General features: G+C 44.0%; 1 protein-coding gene across 1 annotated transcript in view; it reads left to right on the top strand.

Annotated features, from left to right (window-relative positions):
• LOC104997846 (chromosome unknown open reading frame, human C4orf27) overlaps positions 1 to 12,946 on the top strand; it is a 25,536-nt gene that overhangs the window by 6,056 nt on the left and 6,534 nt on the right. Inside the window, exons 2-4 of the mRNA XM_010852777.1 lie at positions 5,614 to 5,773; positions 7,496 to 7,685; positions 8,979 to 9,077. Of these exons, the coding sequence (XP_010851079.1) occupies positions 5,614 to 5,773; positions 7,496 to 7,685; positions 8,979 to 9,077 (449 nt within the window). The remainder of the gene's footprint in view (positions 1 to 5,613; positions 5,774 to 7,495; positions 7,686 to 8,978; positions 9,078 to 12,946) is intronic.

The following is a 12,946-nucleotide window of genomic DNA, read 5'->3' on the forward strand; positions in this document are numbered from 1 at the left end:
CCAGACCCCCTGCCCTGCCTCTTGTGAAACCTGTATGCAGGTCAGGAAGCAACAGTTAGAACTGGACATGGAACAACAGACTGGATCCAAAGAGGGAAAGGAGTACGTCAAGGCTGTATATTGCGACCCTGCTTATTTAACTTATATGCAGAGTACATCATGATAAACACTGGGCTTGATGAAGCACAAGCTGGCATCAAGATTGCCAGGAGAAATAGCAATAACCTCAGATATATAAATGACACCACCCTTATGGCAGAAAGTGAAGAAGAACTAAAGAGCCTCTTGATGAAAGTAAAAGAGGAGAGTGAAAAAGTTGACTTAAAACATTCAGAAAACTAAGATCATGGCATCTGGTCACATCACTTCATGGCAAATAGATGGGAAAACAGTGGAAACAGTGAGAGACTTTATTTTGGGGAGCTCCAAAATCACTGCAGATGGTGACTGCAGCCATGAAATTAAAAGACTTGCTCTTTGGAAGAAAAGTTAAGCCAACCTAGACAGCATATTCAAAAGCAGAGACATTACTTTACCAACAAAGGTCCATCTAGGCAAGGCTATGGTTTTTCCAGTGGTCATGTATGGATGAGAGAGTTGGACTGAGTGCAGAAGAATTGATGCTTTTGAACTGTGGTGTTGGAGAAGACTCTTGAGAGTCCCTTGGACTGAAAGGAGATCCAACCAGTCCATCCTAAAGGAAATCAGTCCTGAGTATTGATTGGAAGGACTGATGCTGAAGCTGAAACTCCAATACTTTAGTGCTGATGAGGAGAACTTTGAAAAGACCCTGTTGCTGGAAAAGATTGAAGGCAGGAGAAGAAGAGACGATAGAGGATGAGATGGCTTGATGGCATCACCGACTCAATGGGCATGAGTTTGAGTAAACTCTGGGAGTTGGTGATGGACAGGGAGGCCTGGCGTGCTGCAGTTCACGGGGTCGCAAAGAGTTGGATACGACTGAGCAACTGAACTGAAAACTCCAATGTTTGAAAATCCTGTAACCATTCTCCTGTCAATAGGCATTTTCATTTGTCCTATTTTCAACTCATAAAACAGTACCTTTCTATGTATATCATCTGGTTCATAAATGCGCTTTGCAGACTTTAAATGATACCTAAAGTTACAAGGTCAAGTTGATCCTGAAGTTTAGGATTTCTCAGTGTTGGTTCTGTGGACATTTGAGCCAGTTAATTAAGCTTCTCTTAAAGGGCCTCTCCTGTGTTGTAGGACACTTAGCAGCGTCCCTGGCCTCCACCCACCAGAGTGGAAGTAGCACACGCTCCCTCCCAAATTTGTACAACCAACAACGTCTCCAGACACTGCTGAGTGTGTCCCCCTGGAGGCAGGATGGCTCAAGTGGAACAACCCTGATGTAGATGGGAATGGAAGGACAGGAAGGAAAGTTCCTACCACTTCTCAGAGACTGAAGATACGTAACCTTTGACCAGGAATTTTATCTCTGCAGAGATGGGCCGGGTATCTAAGGGGCATTGGAAAGCCTAGCCTACTTACAAAATACACTTATATTGCAGAGATGCTGGAGGGAGTTTTATAACCAATCTGGCATTAAAGGACCTTTTCTGAAATAATTTTTTAACTGTTTTAACCTCTCATATCCAGTTATATCTGACAATTTCCTCCGGTATGATTGCTTAGTCTGTTTAAACAAGAGGCATGATGGCATCCTGTTTACCCAAACAAGGCGAAACCTGCTCTTTTCTTTCTTTCTTTTTTTATTTCATTTTTTATTTTGTATTAGGGTATAGCCAATTAACAATGTTGTGATAGTTTCAGGTGGACAGTGAATGGACTCAGCCACACATATACGTGTATCCGTTCTTCCTGCAAACTCCCCTCCCATCCAGGCTGTCGTGTAACATTGAGCAGAGTTCCCTGTGCTCTACAGTAGGTGCTTGTTGGTTGTCCATTTTAAATGTAGCAGTGTGTTCATGTCCATCCCAAACTCTCTTAACTATCCCTTCCCCACAACCATAAGTTCATTCTCTAAGTCTGTGAGTCTCTTTCTGTTTTGTAATTTCATTTGTGTTATTTCTTTTTAGATTCCACATATAAGGGATGTCAAAGGATATTTCTCCTCTGTCTGACTTCAGTCAGTGTGACAATCTCTAGATCTACTTATGTTGCCACAAATGACATTATTTTATTCTTTTTAATGGTTGAGTAATACTCCATTATATATACACACCACATCTTTATGCATTCCTCTCTTGATGGACTTTCAGGTTGCCTCCATGTTTTGGCTATTGTAAACTGCCTCAGTGAACACTGAGGTACATGGATCCTTTCAGATACGTTTTACTCTAGATACATGCCCAAGAGTGGGATTTCTGCATCATATGGTAGCTCTATTTTAGTTTTTTTAAGGAATCTTTATACTGTTCTCCATGGTGGCTATACCAGTTTATATTCCCACCAACAGTGTAGGAGGGTTCCCTTCTCTCCACACTCTGTCCAGCATTTATTGTTTGTGGATTTTTTGAAGGTAGCCATTTTGACTGGTGTGAGATGAGATACCTCATTGTAATCTTGATTTGCATTTCTCTATTTAGCAAAGTTGAACATGTTTTCATGTGCGTCTTGGCCATCTGTATGTCTTCTTTGGAGGAGTGCCTGTTAACTCCTCTGTCCATTTTTTGACTGGGTTATTTGTTTTGATGTTGTTAAACCTCATGAAGTGTTTGTAAATTTTGAAGACTAGTCCATTATAGCTCCTCCATCCATGGGATTTTCCAGGCAAGAGTACTGGAGTGGGGTGCCATTGCCTTCTCCGATAGGTCATATTACATGCAAGTATTTTCTCCCAGTCAGTGGGTTGTCTTTTCATTTTTTTTTTATTGTGTCCTTTGCTGTGCCAAAGCTTTTGAGTTTAAGTAGGTCCCATTTGTTTTTGTTTCTGTTTCCATTATTCTGGGAGACAAATCAAAAAAGATATGCTGCAATTTATGTCAGAGAATGTTTATAGTGCCTGGTCTCACATTTAGGTCTTTAATCTATTCGGGTTTATTTTTGTGTGTGGTGTTAAAGAATGATCTAATTTCATTTTCTTACAAGTAGCTGTCCAGTTTTACCAGCATCATTTGTTAAAGAGACTGTCTTTCCAACATTGTGTAGTATTGTTGCCTTTGTTGTAGGTTAATTGGCTATAGTTGCATGGGTTTATTTCTGGGTTTTCTATCCTGTCCCATAGATCTATATTTCTATTTTTGTGCCAGGGCATACTGTTTTGATGACTGTAGCTTTGTAGTATAGTCTGAAGTCAGGGAGCCTGAGTCCTCCAACTCTGTTTCTCTTTTTCAAAACTGCTTTAGCTATTTGGGGTCATTTGTGTCTCCATAGAAATTTTAAGATTTTTTGTTCTAGTTCTGTGAGAAATTGGTAATTTGATAGGGATTGCATTGAATCCGTAGATTGCTTTGAGTAATATAGTCATTTTGACAATATTGATTCTTCTAATCCACAATCATGGTATATCTCTCCATCTGTTTATATCTTTTTCAATTTATTTTGTTAGTGTCTTAGTTTCCACAGTATGGGTCTTTTACCTCCTTGGGTAGGTTTATTGCTAGGTACTTTATTCTTTTTGATACAATGATAAGTAGAATTGTTTCTTAAATTTCTCTTTCTGATATTCTGTTGCTAGTGTACAGAAATGCAACAGATTTCTGAGTTAATTTTGCATCCTGCAACTTTAGCAGACACACTGATGAGCTCTGGTAGTTTTCTGGCAGCACCTTTAGGATCTTCTGTGTATATTGTCCTGTCAACTGCAGACAGTGACGGTTTAACTTCTTTTCCAATTTGGATTCCTATTCTTTCCTTCTCTTCTCTGATTGCCGTAGCTAGTACTTCCAAAACCGTACTGAATAAAAGTGGCGAGAGTGGACATCCTTGTGGGCATTCTTGTCTTGTTCCTGATCTTAGATGAATGCTTTCAGCTGTTCATCACTGAGTATGATGTTGGCTGTAGGTTTGTCATATATGGTCTTTATTATGTTGAGGTGTGTTCCCTCTGTGCTTACTTTCTGTAGAGTCTTTATTGTAAACAGCTGAATTTTGTCAGAGGCTTTTTCTGCATCTGTTGAAATGATCATATGTTTTTATTCTTCAATTTGTTAATATGGTACATAACACTGATTTGCAAATATTGAAAAATCCTTACTACCCTGGGATGAATCCCACTTGCTCATGGTGTATCATCCTTTTAATGCATTGTTGGGTTTGGTTTGCTGGTATTTTGTTGAAGCTTTTTGCGTCTGTATTCATCAGTGATACTCACCTATAACTGTCTTTTTTTATGTGGTGTCTGTCTGGTTTTGGTCCAGGGCGATGGTGGCCTCATTGAGAGTGTTTGGAAGTGTTCCTTTCTCTACAGTATATGGCGACATAAACTTGGTGAACCTGATCTTGGAATTTACAGAAGTGGAGGGGAAGGTCTTTGGAAGGGGCTGCAGTCTTTCACAATGACAGTTGAATGGGCTGTCAGTAAATTATGAATTGTTTCTCTTTAAAGCTCACACTGGGGTTTCCCAAGTGGCACAGCAGTAAAAAATCCATCTGCAATGCAGAAGATACAGGTCTGATCCCTGGATTGGGAAGATCATTTTGAGTAGGAAATGGCAACCCACTCCAGTATTCTTGCCTGGAAAATGTTGTGGGCAGAGGAGCCTGGTGGGCTATAGTCTATGGGGTCCCAAAGAGTTGGACATGACTTAGCGCAGCATACACACCTGTGAAGGCATCTGGTCCTGGACTTTTGTTTGTTGGGAGTTTCTTCATAAACATAGTTTCAGTTTCAGAGTTCGTGATTGACCTATTCATATTTTCTGTTTCTTCCTGGTTCAGTTTTGGGAGACTGCATCTTCCTAAGACTTTGTCCATTTCTTCTAGGTTGTCCATTTTATTGGCGTATCGTTGCTCGTAGTAGTCTCATGATCCTGAGTGTTTCTATGGTGTCCATTGTAACTTCTTCTTTTTCATTTCTCATTGTATTGATTTGAGTCCTCTCCCTTTTTTCCTTGATGAATCTGGCTAAAGGTTTTTCAATTTTGTTTATCTTTTCAAAGAACCAGCTTTTAGTTTTGTTGATCTTTGCTGTTGTTTCCTTTTGTATCTGTTTCCTTTATTTATGCTCTGATCTCTACGATTTCTTCCCTTATACTAATTTTAGGTTTTGTTCTTTCTCTAGTTGCTTTAGGTGTAAGATTAAGTTGTTTATTTGAGATTTTTCTTGTTTCTTGAAGTAAGATTCTGTTGCCATAAATTTCTGTCTTAAAACTGCTTTTGCTGCATGTCATAAAACCCTGCCCTTTTCTTATTCCTCATTTCCTGCTGTTTACCTTTTCTTTTATCCATTTTGGCTTTTTGCTTTCTATGTTTCCATTATCTTCGAGACATGTGTTTAGATATTTGTTGTGTGTGCCCCTCCTGACCCAATTACTGTTCTTTTTCTCCTTGCCCAAAAGAATCCCCAGATTTTACTCAAACACCATATATAGAGTTTTAAAGAAAATGCATGTGTCTCATAGAGTTGGGGGAATAAGATAAGCAAATTACTTTTAGAGAAACTAAGTTTTGTGTGCTGATTTTCAGTGTGAAAAACCGGTCGATGTGAAGAAGAGTAAGTCCTGTGAAGCTGATGTGCCCAGTGACCTTCGAAAAGAGGTGGAAAGCCATTACAGGCTTCCTCTGCCTGAAGATTTCTACCACTTCTGGAGGTTCTGCGAAGGACTTGACCCTGAACAGCCAGCTGGTGAGTGTTCCAGAACCTTCCTCCTGCTGCTGCCAGTGGAAAAGGCAGTAGGAAGCTGGACTCAGGATCTAAACAGTTCACAGAAAAGGAGCTTCCCCAAAGAGGTGTGAAGTCAGAGAAGCAGGAGGTAACGGTGTCACTGTGACCTGTTGCACTGGCAGAGGGGCATCACCCCGTAGTGCACTCTGATGAGCGGCCTGGGGGAAACGGGAGCGCACTCCGACTGTGAGCGTGACTTAGCAGCTGCTTCTAGGAGCCTGTTGTACGGACGCAGTGAACCCAAACCTGTGTTCAACAGCAGTGAAACAAGAAGTAGGAAACAGCGTATGTGCTCACAGTCACACATCTGTTCAGTGGACTGTATGTATAGTTTCAGAAGAATCCGGCAGATTTGCAGGCAGTAATAAAGCATCGTGCCTGGAATATTTTAAGTGAAAAAAGAGACCATGTATAGCTTTTGCTGCATTAGTATTACGTCAGGAACATACACAGCCACGCACACAGATACACACCACACACAGACAGAAGCACACATCCCTGTATACTTTGTGAGCATACTGTCCCTGGAAGGTACACCAAAAACGGGTCACGTTGCAGCAGTTACTTTTCCCTGTTACCCTTTTGTACTGACGGAGTGTCTTCATGCGGTGCAGGGAAGCACTGCCTGGACTGTAGACAGGAACGTACACCGGGAGAGAGCTGGGCTTGGGCCGTGTTATCCACACATTCAACCATGCAGCAGCAACCTGTCTACAAGTGTTCACAGACGTGTACAAGCGTGTTGGCAGAGATGGCCACTGAAGCAGTGTTTAGATTGAAAATGTAACAAACAGTAAATGCCTATCAATAGAGTAGACGTCCTCTTTCTTTAAAGAAACATTTAGTAGCCTGAGAAACTATTCAGAGGATTTAAGTGAGAACAGGATGAAGAACTAAAAAGCAGAGTACAAACAGCAAGATCTCCCTTTATAGCCCTATCTCATATCTATTATAGCCCTATCTCATATCTGTTCATGGAGGGGGATGTTATTTTCCTCCCTCCAAGTCAACTATCTCCATGCCCTTCTCACTGTTGGCCCTTGCAAGAGTTCTCCCTCCGTGGCATTCTGGGCCCTGGTCCTGCCTCTGCGGGAAGCAGAGGGGCCTGTCTGTCGTAAGCGTGCACACCTGGCGACTCTGATCAGTGACTGGAGAAGGAAGTGAATTCAGCCTGGGTTAGGGTGAGCCAGACTGAGCGCCCAGGAGGCCAGGAATCGAGACTGATCAGTAGTTGAGGGGGGGAGGGAGGAAGTACTTTAATTAAACACATTTGTAGTTAAATTACTTGTCCTCATGGGCTAGCCCTCTTGCCTCTCCCTTGGTCTGGGTGTGCTCAAATATTTGAGGCAACAGCTGCATTGCATAATAATGAGACAAGCTAAACGTCTGCAGCTCTAATAGGCCCCCAGGAACACAGAACTGTCCTGTTTGGGCCAAAGTCAGAAACAGCAGGAGTGTTTGAAAGGTCCTCAGTGGTAAAGTTACGAGGAAATCCTAAATGTAAGGGCCACATCTTCATTGCTCTGATTTCTTTTCCATAGAGTGTTTACAGCAGACATCTTCAAGTGACTGAAGACTTCTTTTACTTTAGGAGCTCTTTTTAAAGACGGTTGCTTAGAAACATTTTTCTGAATGAAAGGTACTATTTTCTGCTTCTTCTAAGTAAACTTGTTTAATTTATAGATTCACTATCTGCAAGCCTTGGACTTCGATTAGTGGGTCCTTATGATATCCTTGCCGGAAAACATAAAATAAAGAAAAAATCAGCAAGCTTGAATTTTAATCTTCACTGGAGATTTTACTATGATCCTCCTGAGTTCCAGACCATTATTATTGGAGACAGTAAAACTCAATTCCACATGGGGTATTTCAGGTAAGGGTCATTTCTTCTAAAATACAGCTTTGTCTTTGTTTAGTCACTAAGTTGTATCTGGGTCTTTGTGACTTCGTGGACTGTAGCCTGCCAGGCTCCTCTGTCCATGGATTGTCCAGGCAAGAATACTGGAGTGGGCTGCCATGCCCTCCTCCAGGGGATCTTCTCAACCCAGGGATTGAATTTGAGTCACCTGCATTGGCAGGCGGATTCTTTAGCATTGAGCCACAAGGGGAGCCCTTACTTCTCCCAAAATACAGCTATTGCCCCTTTTATGAGTGCAAGCAGACATTCACTGGCCTCCCCAAGGCGAAGGGCATGTACCCTCTGTTGGTGGTGTTCTAACTTACTGACCTACCCTGGAATGGATGAACTTGTTAGGCCAACCTCATCAGTTTTTCTGCTGTGCTTATAAACTTTTTTCTTTTCGGTTGAGAAGAGCTCTTTTTGCCCAGGGAAGGTAATTCGGAGCAGCTGCTGTGACTTAAGTTAGGCATGTGCTTCCGAGGGCCGTGGAACTAAGCACACACTCTGAAGCAGACTGGTCCTCTTGTTTATTGTCTGGGTGGCCCTGTACCAGTCCCCTGTACCCGTGACTTTCTGTGACTCACTTTCATTCCACACACCTAACAAGAATATCTGGGGGTAAATGGATACATGCAAGATGCTCAGACTTTTAGAAATAGAGCTGGTGGAGGTGGGGATCCCTTGTCCACTTGAGAGGTGCTGTCGTTGACGGCGGGGTGAGGGACAGAACATGGAGGGAACGTAGGGATGCTGTGGGCACCCAGGGCTGGGAGTCGGGCCCTGACCCGCTGGCCTCCCACTGCCCGTCCAGGACCTTAGCTGAGTCACCTGGTCTCTCTGTGTGGTTTCCTAGTCATACAGTGAAGAGACTTGGTGGTCGATATGCTTCCAGTTCTTTCACCGCAAATATTCTGTGGTCCTCCTGTCTCGTTTCTTTTTGCTGCTCCACCTTCTTTCTTTTTCACAGACTGTAAAACTGGGGTGGGATGATTGTATGTAATTTCACCTCCTTTTGACAAGCTTTATTCCCCCTTTCTTTGTATTTAGGTGTAAAAGTAACTAGGTCCTAAGAATCTTAATTTTAGGTTCTGTTATATAAATGAGATTTGTTGTGGATATTCCTAAGAAGCCTAGAACTTAAACCTAGCAAATTCATTAGCAATTTTTTAAAAGACATGCAGATATAAATTCTTATTTTCAAACCTAAAATCCTCCCTTTTGATAAGTTATGGGCAGCTAAATTTTTACTACCTTTCGTTTAAACAGGGATTCTCCTGATGAACTTCCTGTATTTGTCGGTACAAACGAAGCAAAGAAAAATTGTATAATTGTTCAAAGTGGAGATAATGTGTTTGCTGCAGTCAAGTAAGAAAATATTTCACTACCTCTCCTATTGATATTTGTTTACAATTTTTATACCGTATCAGTCTCTCTGATTTTTAGAGCATTTCCATGAATTTTGCAGACTTCCCTTGCATACACACTTCATCTTTTCACCAAACAATAGACTCTTTTCTGACTACTTAATGAAAATATTACTTAAACTTGACCTTATTTGTCCCATGGCAAGGTCACAGGATTTTTAGGCATCTGACTTTAAACACAGTCATGGCGAGCTCGTACTGAGCAGCTGCATTATGTGGAATGTGATTCACACAGGAGGTTGAGTGTCGTGAAGCAGGCAGTCCGCACATCCTGGGGGCAGGGTGGGAGTGAGGGGCCGGTGGGGGGGTGTTGTTGACTCAGCTCAGTGGTGGGTGGTCTCTGACCCCCAGGGAAGAGCTGGGGAGTGGGGCTCCGGGACTACATTGTCTGTCAGGATCTGGGCCAGTGAGAGGGAGCCCCTTGCCCGCCGTCCCTGGACACTGGGGACGGGACAGGACGGTCATGTGCCTCTGCGAGCCAGTGGGGCTGGATCCGGTCTCCACGCTCTGATATCAGGGCCTCGTCTTCAGTAGGGCAGGGGGGCGAGCGGCATGAGCTGAAGCACAGGGTGGGCGTCGCGGGGGCACCTTGCTCTGTCCTGGGCAGCTGCAGGCCCCGTCTGCAGCAGGTGTGCAGTGGACTGTAATAAAATGAAGAAGGCATCTGACTCGCTAAGTAGATCATGTTTGTGTGACATCTTTTAATCACCTGCTTTTAAAAAGACTTTGATTCCCTGTGCTTGCATGGCACAGACTGGCAGTAAACAGGACTTGGACTCAAGTCTGTCGGTGAGCCTGCAGGGCCCCTGCATGTGCAGACCGCTGCGTCCGAAGGGCGGAGGGCTCCCCGCAGGCTCCCTTCTCTCCTGGCAGCTCTGAAGTTACAGAAGGTGTGGCTTGCTCTTCATATTTTATATGGTTCTTCACACCCTTCGTTGTTTGTTTCCTTGTCCGTCTCCTACGCTGATGTGTGGGTTCATGGGAGAGAGGCTTTTTCCTGTGCGCGGCGCCTGCTCTGTGAGTCAGGCATTCCTTCCACAAACTCTGACAGCAGAACCACCACGTTTCCTTCAGTCCTACTGGTCTTATTAAAAAGAAAGTTCAGTTGTTATCTAAAATAATACAAGATTGTTCTGGCATTTTTTAGCTTATCAGAGAACACAGAAGAAAGAAAACAAAAATTCACTGGTGATAAGTTTATAATTTAGGGGAAGACCACCAAGGATTTGAGTAGCTAACGTTATTCAAAAAATGTTTTGTACTTCGGTAATTTATATCAAACATATGTTTGATAAAGTATTAATAATACTTCTATAGGTTATAATACTTTTCATTTATTATAGATTATAATACTTTGTGTATATTTAGTATAATTTTTGAGACTTTATTGAAATCAGTTAATTAAAATAATTTGTATATCAGCCTGAGTAAGGTGTTTTCAGGCAGACCATTTGTTAAAAACAAATTATTTATGCCTAGGGAAACTAGTTTTCTTTGCGTAAGATTTAATAGTAGCCCAAGAAAATGCAAATTCGGCTAACAAAGGTGAGTAAAAATTAAAGAGTGGTAATACCCAGTGGAGATCAGCCCTGGGATTTCTTTGGAAGGAATGATGCTAAAGCTGAAACTCCAGTACTTTGGCCACCTCATGCGAAGAGTTGACTCATTGGAAAAGACTCTGATGCTGGGAGGGATTGGGGGCAGGAGGAGAAGGGGACGACAGAGGATGAGATGGCTGGATGGCATCACTGACTCGATGGATGTGAGTCTGGGTGAACTCCGGGAGTTGGTGATGGACAGGGAGGCCTGGCGTGCTGCGATTCATGGGGTCACAAAGAGACGGACACGACTGAGCGACTGAACTGAACTGAACTGAATGCCCAGTGGTGTTTACGGTGTAAGAAATCCTTGTGCTCTGTGTTAACTGGTAAAACGTTTATGGAGAGCAGTTGGAATACGGCTGTTTATATATTTTTTCAAAGATTTCTTCACAGATAATGAAGGTTGCCAGGTACTGTGCTGCACCTTAAATTAGCAATTCCATTCCTAGCTCCTTATCTGAAGAAGTTTTGGGTTTGTACACAGATATCTGTATATATTGCAGGTTATTTATAAAAAAGAAAAGTTGGAAAAAATGCACATTTCCAGCAGTAGAGAAAATTAGGTAAGTAAACAGAGACTATCCATGCAGTGTAGCACCAGGATATTGATCCGTCAGTTTAGGAAGGTGTGGACACATTGCATGAGGAGGTCATGTAACAGAATGGTGTGGAAAGGTCCCCGCTTCACATCCTGGAACACACACAGAAATCCGGGTAGACTGGAGGTTTTAAAATTCATATCTTTATACAACAAAATTAGAAGTTATTTTCTTTATTCTTTCTTTTCCCTAAAATAATTGTAGCAGTATCTGGACCTCACATACCTCCTGAAAGGTCTCAGAGACCGTGGGGTACACAGGCTGCTCTGGGCACTGATGCTGAGTTAATGGTTTGAGACCCTCACATGGGAGCTTCACCTCAGCTGCTGTTCCTCAGCTCCTCCAGAGCAGGACTCGGGAACATTTTTTAAAACTACCTATTACAGGTAAATCTGAGTGTAGCCCAGAGGTGCACTTCTGTAACTTTAATTCAACGAACATTCATTTCAGTGGATGTTTAATGGGTGCGTACTTCGATTGGGGCCCAAAGACCATTTAAAATATTTGCTGCTTTCTCTAAATACGGCCAGAGTGTTAGGTCTTGGGTCGAGTTGCACTGTTAAATATCCTCTTCTCTTCTCCCCTGCGCCCGGACGTCCTCTGCCTCCCCGCCTTGCTGTCCTGTGTTGTGCAGACTTATTCTCATAGGCCATGACTTTTCAAGCAGTGGCTCTGAGTAGAATCCTTGAAACTGGGAACCCAGGAGGTTCTGATGCATGCTCAGCTCCGGAACCCGAACTGAACGGCGGCTATCAGACAGTGGGGTGTGGAGCCTGCCCGCCGGCTCAGGGGCCGTGAGGGGCGCTCTGGGTGGTGGTGGGGGTGTTCTCTCACCCCTCGACGAGCGGGTGGCAGCGGGTGATTGGCGGACGGTGTCGTCACAGCACGGCCACGACGCGAGTGTCAGCATCGTCCCCAGGTTGCCGACGGAGCTGGAAGGACGAATCAGGCCCTGCGGCTGGGCGCCGGGTGGGAAGTGCGGAGGGTCTGTCTCAGTGAGAGAGGCCCTGTGGGACCAAGAGCTGAGCTCAGCTGTTTTCCACTTCCACTGGAGAGAGTGGCCGGCACACAACCGGGTATTCCGACCTGAGTGTTCGGGAGACGTTTTCTCAAATGAACTGATGAAGACGATTGACTGTTGTCATTTCTAAAAATTCAAGATTTGAAAAGCAAATCTTGTAAGTTGTAACCAGCTTTGTGAGCATGGCAGCCGCTCACTTCCTGAAGACTTTGCTACTGTGATGGGTGGTGCTGTGGCTGTGGTCTCCCCCACCGTGACGGGACGGGGAGTCTGGTGTGACGGCGAGCTTCACTCTGGGGGAGCGCTCTATAGCCTAGTGAACTGATCTTTTCCTCACGAGCACCGCAGGAGTCTCCCGAGGTCCAGGCTCACTCACGGCTCGTGGAACAGCACAGGACGTTCTGGCTCTTTCCGCGGGCACATCTCCGCCCGGAGCAGAGCACCGCAGAGCGGTGTCAGCACAGGTTTGAAGCTGAGATGGAGCTGGGCAAGCAGGAGCGGAAGTGGTCCTGCCGGGCAGCAGGGCCGCCGGTAGGGGTGGGCCCTGCCCCGAGAGGCCCTCCCCGTGGGCCCGCGGGAGGCAGGGAGG

This window comes from Bison bison, unplaced genomic scaffold, assembly GCF_000754665.1.
Source record: "Bison bison bison isolate TAMUID 2011002044 unplaced genomic scaffold, Bison_UMD1.0 scf7180017864316, whole genome shotgun sequence".
NCBI lineage: Eukaryota > Metazoa > Chordata > Mammalia > Artiodactyla > Bovidae > Bison > Bison bison.